Source organism: Rhinopithecus roxellana, chromosome 1, assembly GCF_007565055.1.
Source record: "Rhinopithecus roxellana isolate Shanxi Qingling chromosome 1, ASM756505v1, whole genome shotgun sequence".
NCBI classification, from domain to species: Eukaryota; Metazoa; Chordata; class Mammalia; order Primates; family Cercopithecidae; genus Rhinopithecus; species Rhinopithecus roxellana.
This window is the reverse complement of record NC_044549.1, coordinates 132256273-132282015: the sequence shown is the minus strand read 5'-3', so window position 1 is coordinate 132282015 and position 25743 is coordinate 132256273. Positions and strand designations below refer to the sequence as shown.

At 37.6% G+C, this 25743-nt stretch overlaps 1 protein-coding gene across 3 annotated transcripts in view; it reads left to right on the top strand.

Moving 5' to 3' along the window:
* Nucleotides 1-16140, top strand: part of ATP11B (ATPase phospholipid transporting 11B (putative)) — a 134798-nt gene extending 118658 nt beyond the window's left edge. For 2 of the 3 annotated variants that reach the window (XM_030931662.1, XM_030931674.1), the window contains 2 exons: nt 7016-7149; nt 11216-14805. In XM_030931662.1, coding sequence (XP_030787522.1) covers nt 7016-7149; nt 11216-11297 — 216 coding nt within the window. In that variant the 3' untranslated portion in view covers nt 11298-14805. Of the gene's footprint in view, nt 1-7015; nt 7150-11215; nt 14806-14960 lie in introns of those variants that run through there. The other variant, XM_030931667.1, reaches the window with a different exon arrangement.
* Nucleotides 16141-25743: the final 9603 nt, after the last annotated feature.

Genomic DNA, 25743 nt, shown 5'->3' with positions numbered 1-25743 from the left:
CTGGCTCATAAATTTTCATAGTTGTATCTTTTTAATAAAAATTGTTTTAAAAAGGCCGGGCGTGGTGGCTCATGCCTGTAATCCCAGCACTTTGGGGGCTGAGGTAGGTGGATCATGAGGTCAGGAGATTGAGACCATCCTGGCGGACACGTGAAACCCCATCTCTACTAAAAACACAAATCATTAGCTGGATGTTGTGGTGGACGCCTGTAGTCCCAGCTACTTGGGAGGCTGAGGCAGGAGAATGGCATGAACCTGGGAGGCGGAGCTTGCAGTGAGCTGAGATTGCGCCACTGCACTCCAGCCTGGGCGACAGAATGAGATTCCATCTCAAAAAAAAAAAAGAAATAACTGATGAGAGCTTGATTTTCTCTTCTCTTGAGGAATAACCCTGACAACATTTCTAGACCTAATTGGGATATGCAGAATATTTTGATTGGTAGTAATTATGGAGGATAAAATTTCCTGCCACTAATAATTGTATTATTTGGACTAATTGCTATTTTATTTATTGTCATTACTAGTCAAGAAAGTGCTGTTGGGATAAGCAGTGATGAAATTTTGTAACAAAGCCACTTGAAAATTGTAAATCTTTTAACAACACTATAAATCAGACCTTGGAACAGGTAGAATAATTTAAAGAATCTGAACTATTCTATAAGATACAGTTTTTAAATTAGATTAATGGATTGCCCTACATGAAAAATTAATCAACTCTGTTATTAAATATCAGTTGAAAAGATATTCAGAAGAATTCGGATTTTTATTTGTTTTGGTATCCTTCATATGATATTTACAGTATATTTCTCTTGCATTGTGCCTTGCTGTAGAAAGATGTTTAGTTTTTTTTAATATGCTCTGATTGAGCTCCAAAGAAAGTTCATGTGAAGAGCTTTCTGCTGCCTAGGATTTATGTTATGCCCTGGACAGTCTACAAAGCAGATTATCTACTTCAGACCTGATAATACCAAAACTATAAGATTGTGTCCTCTGTGATAAAAGTTCCCCACACATTCGAGTTCTAGTGGATATTTCATACGATGTGGATCTGATACTGCTTTGCTTTAATATGTCCATTAAATGTACAATACAGTTGAGAATTGGGTTCTTAGAATGTTCCCATTAAATAACGGAAGCCTTATTACGGTGACTTTTGCAAAGGAATGATAAGTGAATTATCTCTTACACCCTGTGATGTTAATTTACCCTCTACATTAAGTTTGGGGATTTTATCATTTTTCACAGGTATTAATTTCTTCCTCACCTAAACTACAAATTCCTGGTCATATGTTGTTATTTATGTAACCAGTAGAGTGAGTATATCATTAAAACAGAAGGCCCTTAGTCCTCTTTCAAACTAGGAATAAGCCAGATTATCAAAATAAATTTACCAAATCGTATAATTCTCATCATATTTTTCTTTTCTTTTTTGAGATAGAGTCTCACTCTGTTGCCCAGGCTGGAGTGCAGAGGCATCATCTCAGCTCACTGCAACCTCAACCTCCTGAGTTCAAGCAGTTCTCCTGCCTCAGCTGACAGACTAGCTGGGACTACACATGCAGCTAATTTTTGTATATTTAGTAGAGACAGGGTTTCGCCTTGTTGGCCAGGCTGGTCTCGAACTCCTGGCCTCAAGTGATTCACCTTCCTTGCCTCCCATAGTTCTGGGATTACAGATGTGAGCCACTGTGCCTGGCCCATATTCTTATTTTCATACTTAAATTTAGGTAATACATACAGAAATCTCCTTCTCAAGAAATTCCTAAAAGACAGTATGGAAGTATTTTATAACCATCTTTCTAAGTTGTTTATTTTACTTAGAGGGAAGGAGAGAGGAAAGGGAGTTTAGAAGAGTGAATATGAGCTTGAAGAATGTTTTGGAGAAACAGGCCTTGAGTAAGATATACCAGTTACCCAGATTTCATCACTTCATGGCTATCTCCATCACAATTCTGAATTATGAGATGAAGCTTATTACTTGTTTTAGAGATTTTATGATTCTTAATCAGATTTGAAAATGTAATATTTGATGACTTGATTTTACATTAAAAAGAAAAACATTTCCTTAAACACAAACCTCCTCTTTTTTCATTTTGTTTTTATAATTAGAGTTGAAAGCTTCTTTCCAAATAACTCCTTTAAGGCCATGCAAGGTGCTCACTTTGATTATATAGTATATAAAACACCTTTCAGGGCAAAAGATCTAGCATAGTTAATTGTTTGACAGTTATTATCTAAACTTCAAAAAACAAAAACCTTTATTTGATTTGATAGAATGTCATAGGTGTGACTAAAAAATGTTAGAAATGTAAGATATTTTTCTAAAATTTATAAGATTTAAGGAAGGTTGTAAGGTTTCAGGAAAATATTTTGTATAAGCAATAAGAAATATCTGTTTATTGTCATTGACATGAAAATAATGGAAATAAAAGCAGTGAACCAGAATTTATTTCAAAGGGCAATTTCTGTGAAGATGAGCATTTTTATTATCTGTGCATAGTCATGTTGAATAGGCATAGTTGTTTTGCTTGACAGCCTTTCTAGCACTAAATTATGTGGTCATTCCTGGGAGCAAGTGTGGTGGAAAGTGAGGCTTACCAGTCACAACTTCTAGTAAATGAAAAGTTACCTCTTGATACCACCAGGTAGGGTCTCACTCCCATTACTATGCTTTTTTTTCTTTTTTATTATTTATAAGTGGTCTCCCAAAAAATGTAATGATTTCCTCTCCTTACTTCGAATGAAATGAGCTCTAAATGGTCAACTCCATTCTCCCTTGCCCACTTATACTGGCAACTATGGCTGTACAGGTACTCTGGCTGAGCTGTCAGTTCCTGAATATTGAGATCAAAGATATATATATGGGAAAGTAGTAGAGCTTAGAGGTTTGCTGGAGAACAGTATAGCATTTTCTATAGATAGCTTTACAGAAACACAGCCAACATTCAGCATTTTAACAGCAGCTGAGGCTGGCCACAGTGGCTCATGCTTGTAATCCTAGCACTTTGGGAGGCTGAGGTGGGTGGATTGTCTGAGCTCAGAAGATTGAGACCAGCCTGGACAACATGGTGAAACCTCATCTCTACTAAAATACAAAAAATTAGCTGGGCGTGGTGGCGGGCGCCTGTAGTCCCAGCTACTCAGGAGGCTGAGGCATGAGAATTGCTTGAACCCAGGAGGCGGAGGTTGCAGTGAACCGAGATTGCACCACTGCACTCCAGCCTGGGCAACAGAGTGAGACTCGGTCTCAAAAAAAACAAAAAAAAAAACAAAAAAACAGGCAGCTGAGTTCTTTTTTTTTTAGAGAAAAAAGGAAACATATACATACAAACTATATATACACATATACAAGTTCAAAAAGTGATCCGAAGAAGTCATTTCTTAAAATTTTTGACATTTCAAGATGTTTACCTTCTCTGTTGGGATGTCTATATTTTAATAACTGTCCTTCAGTTTTAAAGCGAAGGATGGCCAGGCTCAGTAGCTCACACCTGTAATGCCAGCACTTTGAGGGGCTGAAGTGGGAGGACCACTGGAGGCCAGGAGTTTGAGACCAGCCTGGGCAGTATAGTAAGACCCTGTCTCTACTAAAATTAAAAATTAGCCTGACATGATGACGCACACCTGTAGTAGCCACCCAGGAGGCTGAGGTGGAAGGATTGCTTGAGCCCAGGAGGTTGAGACTGCAGTGAGCTATGATCGGTTGTGCTACTGCACTCCAGCCTGGATGACAGAGCAAGACCCTGTCTCTAAAAATAATAAAAATAAAGTGAAAGGTGATGAATGCAAAGCAAGATGATTACGTAAGGTCAGATCCAGACCAAGGCCGTGTCTTGCGTATATATGGATACTCAAGTGCTGGCTACCTTCTGGGTGTCATCTCGATGAATTTCTCCTCAGTTTGGTTGAGCACCAGCTTTGAGCACAGCACATGTTGTTAAACTAAAAAGTGTCAGACAAGATCCTTGCTCTTTTGAGTTTCTGGTTTAGTTCTCCCCAAGTAAATGTAGTAAAGGACGAGTTTGTTATTTTCTTGTTTTAATTTCCAGTTTATCTTGAGCCAATGCTTTTACAAATACAATAAAAAATGAATTACAGGAAAATGAAATCTAAAAGATATATAAAATAAGCCCCAATTTTTAAATTACTGAATTTAATAGTTATAAACATACTTTGTCCAACTGCTGTAAAAATTTCTAAGCTCTTATTCTCACAGATTAGAAATGCTTATTTCTTCATGGACCAGTAATAGTGTTTATGGATTAGCATTGATCCATGGACCACACTTTGAGTCACAACTGGTCTTTTCGCAAGGGGACAGTACCACTCCCTTACACTTAGGCTAAGCTTGTGCTGAATACATACCACACTGCTGCCCACACATAGCCACTCTTTCTCCTCCCTCAGCCTAGAATATCTCTTCTCCGCCATCTCCTGCTGTATTGAAATGCCCCCCGAGTCCTTTAAGATGTATTTTAAATGCCACCTTTTTCATCAAATCTTCATGCCCTCCCACCAGTACCACTAACAGCAACTGGGTTTGAGCTTTCCCTCCTATTTTCTGAGTAGTCTGCCTCTTACAATCATAAGGCAGAATAGTGACATGGTAAAGGGGTTTGGGCTCTGAAAGCAAAGAAACAAAGACTCAAACCCCAGATTAAGTGGGTGACCTTGAACAAATTCTTAACTGTTTCCTCCTCTTTAAACTGGGGGTGATCATGATGCCTATTCCTAAGGGCTATTGAAGTTTTCAGTGAGACAATCCGTGAGAAGCATCTTACTTACATAGTCACTGGGGCATACGTGGTGAGCACTCCACTAATGTAACTGCTGTTGGTATGTCTTCCTGACTTGTCCTCTCTCCCACCTTCTTCCTTACTTTTAGCTCACCTGATTGAGAACAGGGTTACTATCCCCTGTGGAAACTGGCGCAGTACCTTGCTCAATGAATAGAAGTTTAAGTGCTTGTGCCAATTAAGTGATACAAATAAGCAGTGAAATAGAATCAGAAAAAGAGATGACTCATAGTTGGAGAGGTGAGGGAAGTTAGATGGAGACGGTGGGGTTTAAGCTGAACCCTGGTGTAGGGGTCAGCATTCTGACCCTGATTGATGGCAGGCCCCGACACATGCCCACGGGCAAGGAACACTGCCTGGTTGGCTGGAGTGGATACTGCACCAGAGCATTGGGAAGCAGAGCAGGAAAGGCAGCCTGGGGTCAGGCTGGAAAAGGCCTTCAAGGATTCATGGGGTGTGGGGCTTTATCCTTTGAGCATGTAGGAGCCCTGGAGTCTGGGTTGCTACAAGGGGTAAATTTGAGATTGGGGAAACTGGAGTCCGGTGACCCAAAGAGGACATTGGAAAACTCATGAAATCCTGTTACCTAAACCAGCATTTCCTAAACTATTCCTCTGAATATGAATGATCCTCCTGGTGTTGCTTAGTGTTTCCTGGTTGGGAGGGTGGAAGTGTATGGTTTCTCCCACTAAGAAAATGAGTGGGAGAATTACAATATCTCAGGCTTCCCCCATGGAGATGACCATGTATCCTGACTTGACAGTCCTCTACTTTAAAAGTCTGTTTAGAACTTTGTTAAATTAGTGTTTCCCAAATTTAATTGAACACAGCCTTTTTTTTTTTTTTCATGAAATGTATGTAAATAGCTCACAAAACAGTTTAAGAAACAGTGCCCTACACAATTCTAAACCAAGAGTATTGTAATGAACAAAGTTTAGCTCTTTCTCAGTGCTTAGCTGATCCTAGGGCACTGTCATCAGGCAGTTGCCAGATAAGAACCACGTTGTTTCACACTGGGTGGTGTCGAATCTTCTGAGCATGCATCTTGCAGGACGTCAGCAGTTGCTTACGTTCAGAATGCCAGGTTTCTGTTCCACCATGTCTGTCTCTTCTGTTCATTGTGAGCATCTCCACAAACATCCTCTGTTGCCAATGCCTGCACCCAGCACGTGGTGACTCCCAACCTTTGTGGAAGTGCAACCCTGTATTTATTCTCCTCTATCCTCAAAAGATGTGTTATGCAGGATGTTATATATGTAAAAGACAGTGAATTGAAATAAGGTGTTTTTTTTTAAAAAACAACAGCCCTTGAAAAATTTTGGAGCATCCTTGACAAACAATACCAGGGTTGGGATTCATCGATTTACGTGGTCATACCATCTTTCCCCCTCATTTTTGCTCAGTTAAAATTGTTAGTAGTGTGGAATAAAATTATATTGCTGGGCTATTTATGCCTGAATCAACATAAATCTTGCATATTTTCAGAAAGTAATTCAGTTTCAAATCTTGATAGTACTACTTATTCACTTGTTTAATAAATTGTAATCTATGTGCTGTCAGCTAACTGTTAAAAAGCAGGATGAGCTGATGATGGGATGATTGCCACTTAAAAGTTTTTAGCAATTTATGATAAATGATGCTTTTTTCAAAGATAAGTATGGAGTGGCTATCTGTAGAGTGCTTAGAACCTGGCACATAGTAAAGCATACGTAAAGTGTTTGCTGCCATTGTTGTTGTTATTGAAGATTGGGGCGAGGCCCTGCCTGATTGTTATTTCCCAGTCTTCAAGATAGTTCATACTCCACTTATCTCGGTTGTTAGACATTTTTCATTGAAATTGCAGGAGCATTTTACCTAAAGAAAAACTCCATGCAGAATTGGAATTCATTACATTCCTGAGTGGTTGATGGAAATCATTTTGACCGTAATAAATGATTAAAATAAAACATTAAAAGTAGATTTAAATAATATCCAGCTTCTTAATTTATGTAATTATTTTACTAGACCTCTAATACTAGACCTCTAATACAAGGTTTTAAAATAATTTTGGATGGTTATACTCTAGTAAATCAAAGCCTTTCATATGTTTCCCATATTATAGAAAAACATGTTAGTTTATATATATTACCTTTGATTTGAAAGTGCTTGTTGTAATTTTCTAATGCTTTTTAGAAGTCCAGATCTTTAAATAACTAATGTTTTCTGCTTCGCCTCTGCAGCTTACTGAAACAAATGCAGGTATCAAGTTCTTGGACTCCATGTGCTGTTTCCCGGAAGGAGAAGCAGCATGCACATCTGTTGGAAGAATGCTGGAACGAGTTATAGGAAGATGTAGTCCGACCCACATCAGCAGGTGTGAAATATCTCTAAGTAGCCTTTGCTGCAAATGAGTATCCTATCTGGAACAGGATGAATCTGCAGCTCTAGATACCTAATAAATCAGCAGCTGGTTTTACCAACTGAAGCAGGAAGTCTGCTATTTATTAGCATTCCTTGGTGGTAGATTTCACTTTGTGGCTTTGGGGTAAGGGCTTTTTCACTCACAAAGGAAGAGAAAGCACCTTTGAAGAGACTTCATCTAATGAACAAAACATTTTGTCTCATAGTCTTTCTAAAATGTGCTGAGTAGGAGTGTGTATATGGTACTCTTTCATGGTTTGTATAACTTTCTTTTTTAAATTATACATATACTATTTCCTTTTTATTATTTTTTAAATTTTTTTTGCTTTTTGTCTTTACAAAATAATCTCAACATAACAGTGAAGTCAAAGGCTTTCATTTTCTTACTCTGTATGTATATTTTCCAGTTGATTATTTGAGGCTTTGAGGTATTTATAAACACAAAAGGCTGTATTTCTGCTCCCCTACATCTTCTTATGTCTGTAATGAAGTTTTGAAATGAGTCGTGATTTTTAAGTTTATTTTGCTTGGTAGTTATTGTCTAATTAAAAGTGTATGAGTTAGAACAGGCTCTTTAAATTTGGAGTAAAAGAATCTTAGCATTTTTGTCCCCTTCTAAATCTATTTCTTGAATGAGATTTATCACCATGCCTGCTGTTGTGCACCATAACAACAACAACAAAAAATACCACCTTTTGGTAAATACCATTTAAAATTCATTGAAACGTGCAATTAATTTATTTATTCATACATGTCTCCAAGAGTTATATCACTATTTAGAGGATGTTAGGGGGTAGAAAGCGCTTTTTCCACCCTTGGTGTTCTTTAGGTGAATGATACCATATTCTCAAAATCAGTGCAGCAGTACACGGTATGCATGGAGGGTACAAATGGGCAGGGAGAGACGTTGTTTCCCATTGTCCCAAATGTGCTACATGAATATTAGCACTTTCTACATGTGCCAGGGCTTGGAAAAGGTTGGAAATTACCCCAGGAACAGGTTATAAAGAGTGAAGAAGGCACTACTCCTATCTACTGGAAAAGGGATTTTTATTATTTGGTTAGCTTTGATTTTTATTATTTGTTTTTTAAAAAAATGAGTATGATATCATTCATCTATTATAAAATTCAGGTAACTTTTACTGGTGAACTTATTAGTTCCTCACTTTAGCTTTAGCTTAGCCATGCCTTTATGTTACGATTGAATTTATAAATAGCATTCTTATGTTAACATATGTCTGTGGTTTCAATCCCCATTTATTCTGACTTGATTATAACATGTGATCTGAAATATTTCCATAATGCTGTGATATCATTTTGTAGTAATTTCATTTCATGTAGAAGGATGAGCACTTAAACTCTGGGACTTTGTTATGATTCACATAATTGTATTATAAAATGTGGCTCTGTCATGTACCTAGGCCAGCAAGTTTCCCAAAGGAAGTTCTAAAAGAGCTTGATTTATAATATTATTTTACCTAATAACACAGCTTCATTGCACAGAATGAAGATAGGAGTTAGACTAAGATACAATAGAACCTCTACAGAATTTTTTCAACTTCTGTTTCAATGAAAATTTCTCTTTAATGACAATATATGGTTTTGTTAATGATTTTTTTAAACTAGAATTAATTTTAAATGAGCCCCAAATTTTTTCTACTATATAGAAATTATAAAAATTTTCTTGATATCAATTATGTAGGTAATATACCCCCTTTATTCTTTACGTAGCCATTTTGATGTGGCATTACCTCTTTGGAACCTGCCCCAGGAGTTACTGAATTTACTTTGACATGTAGCTATTATCATCTATACTTCTTTTCACTTAAAATTGTGCCACATTCTTTTTGTCTGAATTTTTTATTCTCCTAATAAAATGTTTAACTTAGTAATTAATATAATATTTGACAGACTATAAATGCCCTTCCAGTTTTCTCCAACATCACAGGTTATATTATTGGTTACTATTATTTTCTTAGCTTTTTTCTCATGTGAATAATCTAGAAAGTCTTTTCAGACCTGTTCATTCTTTTCTAGGGGATAAGTCATATAATAACACCAAGCTACCTGGTGCTTTTCAAGGGCTATGTGAAAATTGCCGTAGATGCATTAACATTATATTTAAACTTTCAAAGTCATTTTGATACGTAGAGTTCTGGTTTTGTTTTTTACATATAATTGTATTTGTGAAATGTGTTGGGCATTTCCATTGCGACTTTAGAGCAGCATCTATTCTACATTTCTATTTCATGTCTAAGAGGTAGGCAAGGCTGAGACTGCCATTACGAGATGTGGAAGCCCTTGGCTGTGTGTTCCATTAACATATTAAACTCAAGAGTAATGGGCATCGCTTGAGAAATACCACCAGTGTTTTTTATATGACAGATTTCTTTGGTGATTACATTTTTACCATCCAGGCACAAAAATCGACTTACATTTTATTAATTGGTGTTGTCAGTGAAGTATCCCATATTGCAAGCTTAGTTTCAAAGGGAGCATCATGGTGCTATATAAAGGATATGCCATGTTGCACCCTAAAGAGCTGGATTTTAGCAATAAAAGATTTTCTGTTCGTATATTACTAACAGTTAAGTTACTTTATCCTAATCAAAACTATCTTCTAAATAGAAAGTAAGTAATACGTAGTTCAAGTGTTTAATGTTCTGTCAAAAATTATATTTAACATATGAATGCACAATGTGTGCTTTGAAAAAAAATTAAAAATGAAGGAGATGTTATCTAATAAGATTCTTGGGTGTAAGCAATGTGGAAAGAAGAAAAACTAATATAAAGTATGGCAGTTTGGAATTGAACATCTGACTCCAGATAACTGGGATATTGATAGATGTTATAGTTAAAAGTTATAGTTAAAAGCATACTTTTCCCCTGTAAATACTTACTGGTTAAAGAAATTTTCATCTTCTCGTTTTATTCATTTATTCTGCAAACACTGGGTGCCTAATATATGTCAGACACAGTTCTAGATGCTAGGCAGACAGTAGTGAACTAGTCCTTCCCTAACCTAAGGTAGATACTGTTCCAGCTTTTCTAGAAACTAGTCGAATTAAAGTTGAGCTACATACAAACTTAGCATCTCTGGGAAAAAGAAAATATTTGACAAAGGTGAATTGGAGCCATTTTTAATGCTCGTCTCTTCCTGTAACATCTCTGTTTAGGGAAGGTGGGAACCCTGGAAAAAGTTACATAAAATGTATTTATTGTTAAATGTGTTTAGTCTAGTAAGAAAAGCAACCTTTCACTTGGCAGTCCTAACATTGTCCTTGAACTAGGTTAGTCTATTTTAAGCATGGCAGGCTACTTTTGGTCTTGAGTTATTTTAGCTTAAATTAATTCAAGCTAATTTAAGTTTACAGCTGCACATAAAGTATTATGTAATGAATTGCTTTAGGGCCTTATCATTCAGACACCAGTTAACTTTTCCAGACCAGTAGAGGATTGTTTGTTCTTAGTTAAGTGAAAACACTAGTGACCTCCAGGTGTCTTTGATGCCTTTTGAATACATCATTCACTACATTCAAGCTAATTGTGCTGAAGTCTTTAGAATAGGATTTATAGCTGAAATGAAATGATCAATAATAGGAACATACTACTGTTTCATTCCAAAGCCTTTGGTAAGTGGGATTTGGGTTTGTTTTTGTAAACTGAACTTTTCAGTAAAACTGAATGTGCATAACTCTTAATAACATACTTCTTATTGAATTGTTAAGACTTTAAAAAGCATCTCATGCTTTACTACATATAGAAACTGTTTTAATGCTAATGAATGTTTGAATTTTGGCTAATATTTTTATATAATGACTAGAGCATTATTTTTCCCAAGTTTTTATATAATATAAATAGAAAGTTTGGGCATTCAATACTAGTATGAAGAACCTCTCTTTAGCATTTAAATGAATCAATCAGTGATTGCATTTGGGTCCTAAGTTTTAGAGTAAATTTTTTTCTCAATTAAAACATAGGTCCTGGTGAGCCAAACTTTTCTCTTATTGTTACTTTAGATCATGGAGTGCATCGGATCCTTTCTATACCAACGACAGGAGCATCTTGACTCTCTCCACAATGGACTCATCTACTTGTTAAAGGGGCTGTAGTGCTTTGTGGGAGCCATTTCACCTCCTTTCCTAAAATTCAGTGTGATCACCCTGTTAATGGCCACACTAGCTCTGAAATTAATTTCCGAAATCTTTGTAACAGTTCACACCCACTCTGAGTTACAATGGCAGACAAACAGAAAGCATTAATACAAGCCCCTCCTAACACCCTTAATTTGAATCTGAACATGTTAAAATTGGAGAATAAAGAGACATTTTTCATCTCTTTGTCTGGCCTGTCCCTTGTGCTTATGGGACTCCTAATGGCATTTCAGTCTGTTGCTGAGGCCATTATATTTTAATATAAATGTAGAAAAAAGAGATAAATCTTAGTAATGTGTATTTTTTAGTATTAGCCTGATTATTGACTCTTCTATTTAAATCTGCCTCTGTAAATTATGCTGAAAGTTTGCCTTGAGAACTCTATTTTTTTATTAGAGTTATATTGAAACTTTTCATGGGAAAAGTTAATGTGAATACTGAGGAATTTTGGTCCCTCAGTGACCTGTGTTGTTAATTCATTAGTGCATTCTGAGTTCACAGAGCAAATTAGGAGAATCATTTCCAACCATTATTTACTGCAGTATGGATACCAATTCCTCTAACTGTACTGTAACATAGCCTGTAAAGTTAGCCATATAAATGCAAGGGTGTATCAGATATACAAATCAGGAATCAGGTCTGTTCACCGAACTTCAAATTGATGTTTACTAATATTTTTGTGACAGAGTATGAAGACCCTATAGTGGGTAAATTAGATACCATTAACATATTATTAATTTAATGTCTTTATCATTGGATCTTTTGCATGCTTTAATCTGGTTAACACATTTAAATTTGCTTTTTTTCTCTTTACCCGAAGGCTCTGTGTATAGTATTTCATGGCATCGTTGTAAAGTTTAACTATATCAATAAAAAGTTTGGACAGTATTTAAATATTGCAAATATGTTTAATTATACAAATCAGATAGTATGGGTAATTAAATCAATAAAAAGAGAAGAGCCTCTTTCTGCGGCCAGCTTAGAATTGCTCTTCCCCTTGTAAGCTAGATTTTAGAATAAAGGGTTTCAGTTAATAATCTTATTTTCAGGTTATGTTATCTAAGTTATAGCACACTACCACAATACAGTGGGTTCTGCCAGTGTCCCAGTGCAAGGCATATTTTCAGGTGTGGCTATGGAATGTAAATTGTTAAAGTCTAAAATGCTAAACTTGTATCAGGTAACGTTAGCAATAAATTACAATGCTAAGAATGATTAATCGGGTAGATGTTACTGTAATTAACTCATTGCACTTCAAAACCTAACTTCCATCCTGAATTTATCAAGTAGTTCTGTATTGTCATTTGTTTTTGTTTTGTTGAAATGTTGTCTTAAGATTTAGAAGTGATTATTAGTTTAAGAATTACTACCAAGCTCTAAGCAAATAATGATTGTATACATATTAAGAAAATGGTTAAATGCAGTTTTACCAAGTTTTCCCATGAAAATGTCATTCTTTTATGGAGATTTATTGTGCAGCCCTAAGCTTCCTTCCCATTTCATGAATATAAGGCTTCTAGAATTGGGCTGGCAGGGGAAAGAATGGTTGAGACAAAAATTAAGACTTTATCTTTGTTTGCTTGTAAACTATTTTCTTGCTAATGTAACATTTGTCTGTTCCAGTGATGTTAGGATATTAAGTTATTAAGCTAAATATTAATTTTCAAAAACAGTCCTTCTTTAACTTAAGATATTCCATAGCTGGATTTAGGAAGATCTGTTATTCTGGAAATACTTTAAAAGAATAATACACCGTACAGTGTCTGCATTCACTAATTCATGTTCCAGAAAAGGAATACTGCAGATATACTCAGTAGAGTACTTTAGTGGAGGATATGGAAATTTGCTTATAAAGTCTTTTATAAAACATACATATAACAAAATGACATTCAATAGGCCTGCATTACATTTACATGACAGTGTTTATTTGCCATCAAATAAACTGAGTACTGACACTAGACAAAGACTCCAAAGTCATAAAGTAGCCTATGACCAACTGCAGCAAGACAGGAGGTCAGCTCGCCTAGAATGGTGCTTAAAGTGTGATTGATGTAATTTTCTGTACTCACCATTTGAAGTTAGTTAAGAGAACTTTATTTTTTTAAAAAAAAAGTAAATGGCATCCACTAGTGTGCTCATCCTAAACTGTTACTCCAAATCCACTCTGTTTTTAAAGCAAAATTATCTTGATTTTAAGAAGAGTTTTCTATTTAAGAAAGTAACAATGCAGTCTACAAGCTTTCAGTAGTTTTCTAGTGCTATATTCATCTTGTAAAACTCTTACTACGTAACCAGTAATCACAAGGAAAGTGTCCCCTTTGCATATTTCTTTAAAATTCTTTGGAAAGTATGATGTTGATAAATAACCCTTATCTGCCAGAAGCAGAGCAAAATGCTGAATATGTTATTGCTAGTTAATCAGTGGTCTCAAATCGATTTGCCTCCCTTTGCCTTGTCTGAGGGCTGTAAGCCTGAAGATAGTGGCAAGCACCAAGTCAGTTTCCAAAATTGCCCTTCAGCTAAGGCTTTAAGTGACTCAGCACCCTGCCTCAGCTTTAGCAGGCATAGGCTCACCCTGGACAGAGCAAAGTACGGGGCCAGGGAGAACTACAGCTACAAAGACCTGCTGTTGAGTTGAGAAAAGGGGAGAATCTATGGTCTGAATTTTCTAACCATCCTTTCTTGGGTCTAAAGCTCATGATATACAAAGGCTTCCAGAGCTGAGCCCCGCCCTGGCAGTGTCCTGAACAGGAGACTACACAGAGGCAAATCAGCCTTAGGGAACACTTGCATTCTGCCCTACGGTTAGTGCCAGGACTGAGGCCGTTTCTGCCGCAGAAGATTGTGAGATTGAACTTACCTGAGAGCTGGAGACTCCTGAGAAGCAGGAGTCAAGGCCACTAGAAAATTGACAGTTAAGAGCCAAAAGTTTTTAAAATATCCTACTCTGAAAATCTCGTGAAGGCTGTAGGAAAAGGGAGAATCTTCCATGTTGGTGTTTTTCCTGTAAAGATCGGTTTGGGGTATGATATTGGGCAGGTATTAATAAAAATAGCACACCAAAGAGTTCTGTAAAACATGTTTTATTGATTTTGGTTCCCACTTACATTCTATTTCTAGGAGTTACCTATTTTCATATAAATAAAACATTAATAAAGTGCTGTTTTATGTGAAATAACTTGAATGTTGTTCCTACAAAAAATAGATCATAACTAATGATACATTTGTAATAATGGTAATTGTTAGATTTTTATGAAGAATGAGTATCTGGAAATATTGTAGCAATACTTTTAGTTTAAAATTTTGGACCTGAGACACTGTGGCTGTCTAATGTAATCCTTTAAAAATTCTCTGCATCGTCAGTAAATGTAGTATATTATTGTACAGCTCTCAGTAATTTTTTAAAGTTTATGAAGTTATATTTATCAAATAAAAATTTTCCTATATAATTAAAAGTGTTCTTTTATTTAAGCATTTTATAAAGCCTCTCTCTTTATCACAACCTTCACTGCCAAACTTGTTTCAAGTTAAATTTTACTGTATTTACCCTTCATTAGAGGACAGGGATATCATTTATGCCTTTCACTGACTGCAGTTTTTTAAAATGTAGTTCTTACCCAGCTTTTATAGATCATCAGTACAACTCCTGGAAAAGACTCTGATAAGAATGCGCCAGCTGTAAAGACCAGCATACCTCAACTAGACTAGAAATTGCATCATTCCTGAAAAGCCAGCAAAGAGCACTTGTGAATTTGGAAATGCCCTGGTTCATAGAAAATATGTGCTTTTTAAAAAAATATAACTGATGATAGAATGTATACTTCCCTATAAAATATTCCCGTTTCCTGACACCCAGTTATTTTCACTGCTTCCTCGGTTGCCAGTTAGAACAGACAATTGTCTAATCTACATCTGCTTAAAAAGTTAAGCTGTTGTCTTTGCCCAGCTGTTAGTATTTGCAAAGGATGACAATGCATGATTTATGTAATGTAATGTATTTTTGAGATGTAATAAGAATATGATCCTAGACAAATCAATCAGTTTAGGCATCTGTTTTTATATTTAAAAAGGAGTGTTTGGACTATTTTTAGGACGACTACTGTCTTTAACTTCTAATATACAAGTAGAACATGATGAATAATGAACAAGAAATTTAGGACAAAAAAGAAGCATTTCACTGGAAAATTAGTGAATTCAAAAATTCAAGTTTTATATTGAAGAGCTAACTGACTCAAAGGAAAGCCTATTGTAAATGGAGATAAGTCACCACACCTATGAACAGCCCTAGCCCTGTGACCAATTTTTAAATACTAATTTAAGGTAAAATGGTTTGTGTTCAGATATAATTTGTACACAGTAAAATGTATATATTTTAGGATTATAGTTACTCACTTTTGATAAATCTCTACACCCATGTAACCCTTACCCCAAACCAGGTTAAAAATCCTTCAGTCATTCCTCAAGGTTCCCTTGTGCCTTTTGCAGTGAATTTATTCCCCTCTTGGTCCTGTCCCAGCAACCATTTTCTGATTCCTGTTGTCATAGTTTTGCCTAATCTTGAATTTTATGTAAATGACAATACACAGTGTGTCACTTTTGTGTCTGGCGTTGTTGCTCAGCGTGTCTGAGAGACTCATCTATGTTGTGCCAGGACGCATGGTTTTCTTTCTGCTACTCAGTAGTGTTTCATTGCATGAATGTACCACAAGTTGTCCTTTCTCCTCTTTATGGACATGTGTTTTTTTACAGTTTGGGGCTATTGTTAAATAAAGTTATTATGAACATTCTTTGTGGACTTACGTTTTCACTTCTTTTGTGAAATAACTAGGAGTAGAATTGCAGGGTCATAGGGTAGGTTTATAAGAAACTATCAAAAAATTTTCCAGTGGCTATATGTACTATTTTACACTCCCACCAGCAACTATGAGTTCCAGTTGCCAACATTTGGTGGTGTCTTTTTAATTTTAGCCATTCTAATAAAGTATCTCAGTGTGGTTATTTGCATGATGATGTTTAATCCTCTTCATATGCTCACTGGTGATTTATGATTTTTTCAAAATGTCTGTTCAAGTCTGGCCATTTTTTCATTAGGCTACTTTTCTTGTTACTGAATGGTAGGAATCTTTAAGGTAAGAATATAAGTCCTTTGTCTTATGTATGTATTGCTAGCATTTTCCCCCCAGTTTGTGGCTTGCCTATTTATTTTCTTAGTTGTCACTCTGGGGAGCAGAAGCGTTGTATTTTGATGAAATACGATTTTTTTCCCTTTTATAGTTAGGTGCTTTTCATGACTTCTAAAAACTCTGTCAGCCCCAAGGTCGTGAAGAAATTTTCCCATGTTTTCTTCTGAAAGCATTAGTCTTAACTTCTTTTATGTTTAGGTCAAAGATATCTCAAATTCATTTGAGTATGATGCAAGGCGGCAAGGAATGAGGATTGTCCTTCCCTGCAACTTCCCCCACCCCTGACAAGGTTATCTGGTTTAACCCCATTTCTTTACAATATTCTCCTTCTCCATTGAATTGGTATGGTGCCTCTGTTTAAAATGAATTGACTTTTCAAAAAAAAAAAAAATCTGATGTGGTTTTCATTTGTATTTTTCTGAATCTATACATCAGTTTGGAAAGAACAGACATCTTGAGTCCTCCAATCCATGAACATGATATATCCATTTATTTAGGTCTTCTTTCATTTCTCTCAGCGATGTCTGGTAGTCTTTAGTGTAGATATCTGGCAATTACTCTTGTTAAAGTCCTAATTTTTTATGATTTTTTATGCTACGTTAAGGGGAATCATTTTCAAATTTATTTTCCTATTAGCCTTACTAGAACACAGAAATAAAATATGAAATAAGGGGCAGGGTGTGGTGGCTCACACCTGTAATCCCAGTGCTTTGGGAGGGTGAGGCGGGCAGATCACAAGGTCAAGAGATCAAAACCACCCTGGCCAACATGGTGAAACCCCGTCTCTACTAAAAACACAAAATTAGCTGAGCATGTTGGTGCATGCCTATAATCCCAGCTACTCGGGAGGCTGAGGCAGGAGAATCACTTGAACCCAGGAGACAAAGATTGCAGTGAGCCAAGATCACACCACTGCACTCCAACCTGGGTGACAGAGCGAGACTCTGTCTCACAAAAAAAAAAAAAAAAAAGTTAAAAAAATAAGGATATGATCCTGGACAAATTAAACTTTGTTAACCTACAACAACCTTGCCATATTCACTTTATATTCACATTCAAATGATTCTTTTGTATAGAATCCTTTGGGTTTTCCCATATACAGTCACGTCATCTGAGAACTAAAAGGTTTAATTTTTTCTTTCCAATCTTTATGCCTATAATAACTTGTTGCTGCCCTGTACACTAGCTAGTACAGTGTGCTATAACACTGGTACAGTGTTATATAGGCATGGTTAAAACCATGAATAGGTGTTGAATTTTGAAAAATGCTTTTTTTCCATTTACTGAGATGATGTGTTTTAATTTTTTTAGTTTGATAATACAGTGAATTACCTTGGCTGATTATGGTTTTTTGTTTAAGAGACAGAGTCACCCCCTGTTGCCTAGGCTGGAGTGCAGTGGCACACTTGCGGTTCCACTGCAGCCTGGAACTCCTGGCCTCAAGCAGTCCTCCCACTTCAGCCTCCCAAGTAGCTAGGATTACAGGAACACATCACCACACCCAGCCGATTTTTAAATTTTTTTGTAGAGACAAGAGTATCACTATGTTGCCCAGGCTGATCTACAACTCCTGAGCTTAAGGAATCCTCCCACCTCAGCCTCCCAGAGTGCTGGGATTACAGGCATGAGCCACCACACCCAGCCTACCTTGGTTGATTTTCGAATGTTAAACCAACTTTGCATCCTTAAAATAAATCCCACTTGGTTGTGATGTTTCTTACTACACTATGACCACCACCACCGCAACCCCCCTCCCCCATTTATATTTACTTCCTCAGAAAATAGTTAGACCTACCTTTAAAATATATCCAGAGTTCAAATACATTAATATTTAGAGTTTTTGTCAACCTGGTTATCACCCTGGTCTAAGTCACCATCATCTCAGGATAATTGCATTAACTCTTTAACTGACGTATTAGTTCTGTATTGCTGCATAAAAAAATTCCCCAAAATTTTGCATCACAAAACAATAGACTTATTCGTGTTTCTATGGATCCAGGATATGGGTGCAGATTATCTGGGTACCCAACCCTCAAGGTCTTTCACAAGGCGGCAGTCAAACTGTCAGAGCCGCAGTATCACCTATCACCTGCAGCCAAGCTCATTAATGTGATTGTATGATTTAGTTCTTTATGGGTTGCTGTACTAAGGACTTTCAGTTTCTTACTGGCTGTTGGCCAGAGACTACTCTCAGTTCCTTCCCTCACGGACCTCTCAAAAAGGCAGCTTACAAAATGGCAGCTGGCTTCCAACCAAGTGAGCAAGAGAGGGCATGCAAGATGGAAGCTATTTATAACCTAATCTCAGAAGTGATGTCTCATCACTTTGCCATATTCTACTCATTAGAAGCAAGTCACTAAGTCCAGACCATACTCAAGGGGAAGAGATTACACAAGAGTGTGAATCCCAGAAGGCAGGGACCACTGGGGGCATTTTAGAGGCTGCCTACCACAACTGATCCCCGACTTTGATCTTACCTCCACTCTACCCCCCGACACAACAGGATTTTTGTCAACACATCAGCTAAAGTAATTTTATTAAAACTAGTCAGGACTTGCTACCCCTCCAATGACTTCCCACCTCACTGTAAAAGCCACAGCACTAATAATAGCCTACAAGGCCATATACAATTTGCTACCTGTTATCTCTGACCTCGCGTCTTGTTCTCCTTACCCCCTCCCCTTCCCCAGCCTGACAGCCTCCTTGATATTCCTTAAACACGCCAGGCTTGTTGCCAACTCAGAGCCCTTACAGTTTCTATTTTCTCTGCCTACAAAGCCTTCCCAGATATATGCATGGCTTACTACCTCATTTTTTTAGGTACTTATTCAGATGTCTCGGTGAGGCCCTACCTGATCACCCTCTTTAAAACTGCATCATCTCCTTACCCCTTCCCTGCTTCATTTTCCCTCTGCAGCACTACATATCACACTGTATACTTGACTGATTTTGTTTATTACATCCCCAACACTAGAATGTAAGCTCCATGAGGGTAACTATTATTGTTTCGTTCACTGCTGTATTCCCAGAATAATGCCTGGCACATTAAGGACTTAAGAGACATTTATTTGAATAAGTTAGTGAATCATTTCTGAAAGCCATGGGGAGTTACCAGAGGATCTTAAGCCTTTTAGCTAAATCATCCTGACAAGAGTGAGAACAAGTGGTTGGAAGAGAAGCAGACAAAATCCATAGAGATAAAAAGCCACTGCAAACATCAAGGAATTCAAATGAAGGTGATGGCACTAGAAATCAAGAACATTATATGGACACATGACATAGTGAGGCAAAATGTATGAGTGGTTCCAAAACTGATCTACAATTTCAACACAAACCCTATCAAAAACCAGCTGGCTTCTTTTGCAAAAATTGACATGCAGATCTTATTACTTATATGGAAGTGCAAGAGACTCAGAGAGAAACCAAAACAATCTTGAAAAAGAACAACGTTGGAAGACACACTTCTTGATTCTAAAATTTTACTACAAAGTTATAGTAATCAAGACTGTGTGGTTCTGACATAAGGAAGGACATAGACATTAAAATTGAGAATCCAAAAATAAATCCATACATTTATAGGCAACTGATTTCTAGCAAGGGTGCCAAGACATTCAATGGGGAGAGAACTGTCTTGTCAACAAATGGTGCAGGGACAACTGGATATCCACAGGTAAAAGAATTAATTTGGATTCCCACCTCAGGCGTTATACAGAAATTAACCTAAACAAATCAAATACCAAATGATAATCTGAAACTATAAAACTCTTGGACACATAAGTAAAAATCTTCTGACATTGGATTAGGCAATGGTGTGATACCTGAAGTGCAAGTAATAAGAGAAAAAAAAAGATAAAATTGAACTTAATAAAAATTAAACGTGGCTGGGCATGGTGGCTCACACCTGTAATCCCAGCACTTCGGGAAGCCAAGGTGGGCGGATCATGAGGTCAGGAGATTGAGATCATCCTGGCTAACACGGTGAAACTCCGTCTCTACTAAAAATACAAAGAAAAACATTAGCCGGGTGTGGTGATACGTGCCTGTAGTCCCAGCTACTCGGGAGGCTGAGGCAGAAGAATCACTTGAACCCGGGAGGCAGAGGTTGCAGTGGGCTGAGATCACGCCACTGTACTCCAGCCTGGGCAACAGAGCAATACTCTGTCTCAAAAAAAAAAAAAAAAAGAAAAAAATTGGCCGGGCGCGGTGGCTCAAGCCTGTAATCCCAGCACTTTGGGAGGCCGAGACGGGCGGATCACGAGGTCAGGAGATCAAGATCATCCTGGCTAACCCGGTGAAACCCCGTCTCTACTAAAAATACAAAAAACTAGCCGGGCAAGGTGGCGGGCGCCTGTAGTCCCAGCTACTCGGGAGGCTGAGGCAGGAGAATGGCGTGAACCCGGGAGGCGGAGCTTGCAGTGAGCTGAGATCAGGCCACTGCACTCCAGCCTGGGTGACAGAGCAAGATTCCGTCTCAAAAAAAAAAAAAAAAATTAAACTTTTGTGCCATAAGACACTATTAAGAAAGTAAAAAGACAATCCACAGACTAGTAGAAAATATTTGTAAGTCACATACCTGATAAAGGTCTAATATCTAGAATATATAAAGAACTCTTACAAGTCAACAATACAAGATAACCAAATTAGGCTGGGCATGGTGGCTCACACCTGTCATCCCAGCAATTTGGGAGACTGAGGTGGGAGGATCACTTGAGCCGAGGAGTTTGAGATCAGCCTTGGCAACATAGTGAGACTCTGTCTCTACGAAAAAATGAGGCAAGAGGACTGCTTGAGTGTAGGAGGTCAAGGCTGCAATGAGCCGTATCACGCCACTGCACTCCTGCCTGGGTGATGGGCGTGAGACTGTCTCAAAAAAAAAAAAAAAAAAAAAAAAAAATTTTTTTAAATGGGCATAAAACCTCCCAACAAAGAAAAGCCCAGGAACAAGATGACTTCCCTGGAGAATTCTACCAAACATTTAAAAATTAACACCAGTCATCTTCAAACTCTCAAAAACATTGAAGAAAAAGCAACACTTCCAAACTCATTCTGTGAAGACAGCATTACTCTAATACCAAACAAAGCCAAAGAGACTATAAGACAAGAAAAATACAGGCCAATATCCCTGATGAATATTGGTGCAAACATTCTCAACAAAATAGTAGCAAATTATACATCACGACCAAGTTATTCCTGGAATGAAAGAATGGTTCAATACAGAAAACTCAATCATCAAAATATACCACATTAACAGAATGACAATTTGCTACCTATTATCTCTGACCTCATATCTTGTTCTCCTTACCCCCTCCCCCTTCCCCAGCCTGACAGCCTCCTTGATATTCCTTAAACACGCCAGGCTTGTTGCCAACTCAGAGCCCTTACAGTTTCTATTTTCTCTGCCTAGAAAGCCTTCCCAGATACATGCATGGCTTACTACCTCATTTTTTTAGGTACTTATTCAGATGTCTCGGTGAGGCCCTACCTGATCACCTGGGCACATGATCACCTCAACTGATGCAGAAAAAAACATTTGACACGATTCAACACCCTTTCATGATTAAAACACTCAACAAGCTAAGAATAGAGGGAAAGTACATCAAGATAATAAAGGTGCTATATGACAAACCCATCACATCATACACATTGGTCAAAGACAGAAAGCTTTTCCTCTAAGATCAGAAACAAGACAAGGATACCAGTTTTCACCACTTCTATTCGACACAGTACTGAAGTCCTAATCAGAGGAATTAGGCAAGAAAACCAGATAAAGTCATTCAAATTGGAAAGGAAGAAATAAAATTATCTCTACTTGCAGATGACATGATCTTATGTTAGGAAACCCTAAATAATCCACACACACACACAGTTTGAACTGTTAAGTTCAACAAAGTTACAAGATACAAAATTCACACACCAAAATTGTTTGCATTTGTATACATTAACAATGAACAATCCAAAAAGAAAATTAAGAAAGCAATTTACAATAGCCTCAATAAACAACAACAAAAACCCTAGGAATAAACCTAACCAAGGAAAAGACATTGCTAAAAGGAATTTAAGATGACAAATGCATGAAAAGATATTCTGTGTTCAAGACTGGAAGACTTTGTATTGTTAAGATGTCAATACTATCCCAAGCAATCTATAGACTCAATGCAATCTCTATGAATATGCCAATAGCATTTATTATAAGAATAGAAAAATCCATCCTAAAATTCATATGGAGTATCAAGGGATCCTGTATAGCCAAAATAATTTTTTAAAAAAAGAGAGAACAGGTTGGGCACAGTGGCTCACACCTGTAATCCCAGCACTTTGGGAGGCCGAGGTTGGTGGATCACCTGAGGTCAGGAGTACTAGACCAGCCTGGAACATGGTGAAACCCTGTCTCTACTAAAAATACAAAAAAAATTAGCCAGGAGTGATGGCACACACCTGTAATCCCAGCTACTCAGGAGGCTGAGGCAGGAGAATCACCTGAACCCAGGAGGCAGAGGTTGCAGTGAGCTGAGATCGCACCACTACACTGTGGCCTGGGCAACAGAGTGAGACTCTGTCTCAAAAAAACAAAACAGGCCGGGCGCGGTGGCTCAAGCCTGTAATCCCAGCGCTTTGGGAGGCCAAGACGGGCGGATCATGAGGTCAGGAGATCGAGACCATCCTGGCTAATACGGTGAAACCCCGTCTCTACTAAAAAATACAAAAAACTAGCCGGGCGACGAGGCGGGCGCCTGTAGTCCCAGCTACTCGGGAGGCTGAGACAGGAGAATGGCGGGAACCCGGGAGGCGGAGCTTGCAGTGAGCTGAGAGCTGGCCACTGCACTCCAGCCTGGGCGGCAGAGCAAGACTCCGTCTCAAAAAAAAAACAAAAAAAAAACAAAAAAAAAACAAACAAACAAAAAAAAACGTGGAAGATTCACAATTTCTGACTTCAAAACATACTACAACAAAGTTATATTAATCAAAACAGTGTGGTACTGACATGAAGATAAACATATAGACCAATGGACTAGAAAAAGACCAGAAATAAGCTCTCATGTATCTGTTCAAATGGTCTTTGACAAGGGTGCCAAAACCACTGAGTAGGGAAAGGACAGGTTTTTCAACAAATCAGTGTCAGGAAAAATGAAAATCCAGAAGAAAAGATAAAGTTAGTTCCTTACTTTATACCATATACAAAAATTAACTCAAAATGGATCAAAGACCTAAAAATAAGACTAAAAACTATAAAACTCCTGTAAGAAAACATAAGAGATGAGGCAGTCAGATCATTTGAGGCCAGGAGTTCGAGACCAGCCTGGTCAATGTGATGAAACCCTGTCTCTACTAAAAATACAAAAATTAGCTGGGAGTGGTGGCACACACCTGTAGCCTATAATCCCAGCTGCTCGGGAGGCTGAGGCAGGAGAATCGCCTGAACCTGGAAGGTGGAGGTTGCAGTGAGCTGAGATCACACCACTGCATTCCAGCCTGGGCAACAGAGCAAGACTCTTCTCAAAAAAAAAAAAAAAAAAAAGGAAAGAAAACAAAACAAAACATAAGAGGAAAGCTTTATGACATTGGACTTGGCAGTAATTTATTGGATATGACACCATAAGCACAGGCAACAAAAGCAAAGATAGACAATGGGTCTATATCAAACTCAAAAACTTTTGTGCATCAATGAACACAATCAACAGATTGAAAGGCAATCTATGGAATAGGAAAATGTATTTATAAATCATATACAAGGGGTTAATATCCAGAATATGTAAAGAATGCCTACAACTCAACAACAATAAAAATATCAAATAACCTAAATTTTTTTAAGGGGCAAAGGACTTGACATTTCTCCAAAAATGATATGCAAATGGCCAACAAGTATATGAAAAATGCTCAACATCACTAATAATCAGAGAAATGAAAATCAAAGTTACAATGAGATATCACCTCATACCCATTAGGATGGCTACCGTCAAAACAAGCAAACAAAAACAGAAAACAACAAGTGTTCGACAGGATGTGGAGAAATTGAAACCCTTGTGCACTATTGGCAGGACTAAAATGGTGAAGCCACTATGAAAAACAGTATGGCAGTTCCTTAACAAATGAAACACAGAAATACCGTATGATCCAGCAATCCCACTTCTGGATATATGCCAGAAGAGTTAAAAACAGGGTATCAAAGTGATATTTGCACACTCATGTTCATAGAAGCACTATTCATAATAGGCAAGAGATGAAAGCAACTCAATGTCCATCAAAGGATAAATGAATACACACAATGTGGTACATACCTATAATGGAATATTATTCAATCATAAAAGTGAACGAAATCCTATCACATGCATCGACATGAATGAATTTTGAGGACATTACGCTAAGTGAAGTCAGCCAGTCACAAAAAGACAAGTACTATATGATTCTACTTATGTGAGGCATCTAAAGTAGTCAAATTTATAGAAAAATAATGCAGATTTGTGGTTACCTGGAGTCAGGGGCAGGGAAAAATAAGGAATTGTTTAATGGGAATAGAGTTTCAGTTTTGGAGGATGAAATAATTCTGGATATCTGTTGTATAACAATGTGAGTATACTCAACACTACTGACTGTACACTTAAAAATGGTTAAGTTGGTAAATGTTATGCTTTTTACCACAGTCAAAAAAATATTTAGGCTGGGCGAGGTGGCTCACACCTGTAATCCCAGCACTTCGGGAGGCCAAGGTGGACGGATAACCTGAGGTCGGGAGTTCGAGATCAACCTGACCAACATGGAGAAACCCCCTCTCTACTAAAAACACAAAAAATTAGCGGGGCATGGTGGTGCATGCCTGTAATCCCAGCTACTTGGGAGGCTGAGGCACGAGAATCGCTTGAACCCAGAAGGCGGAGGTTGCAGTGAGCCAAGATCATACCATTGCACTCCAGCCTGGGCAACAAGAGCAAACCTTCGTCTCAAAAAAGAAAAAAAAATATATTTAATGGACATAAGATTTGAATAGGACATTTCTCCAGAGAAGATATACAAATGGCCAATAAGGACATGAAAAGATGCTCAGCCGGGCGCAGTGGCTCATGCCTGTAATCCCAGCACTTTGGGAGGCCGAGGTGGGTGGATCATGAGGTCAGGAGACAGAGACCATCCTGGCTAACAGGGTGAAACCCCGTCTCTACTAAAAATACAAAAAATTAGCTGGGTGTGGTGGGAGGCGCCTGTAGTCCCAGCTAC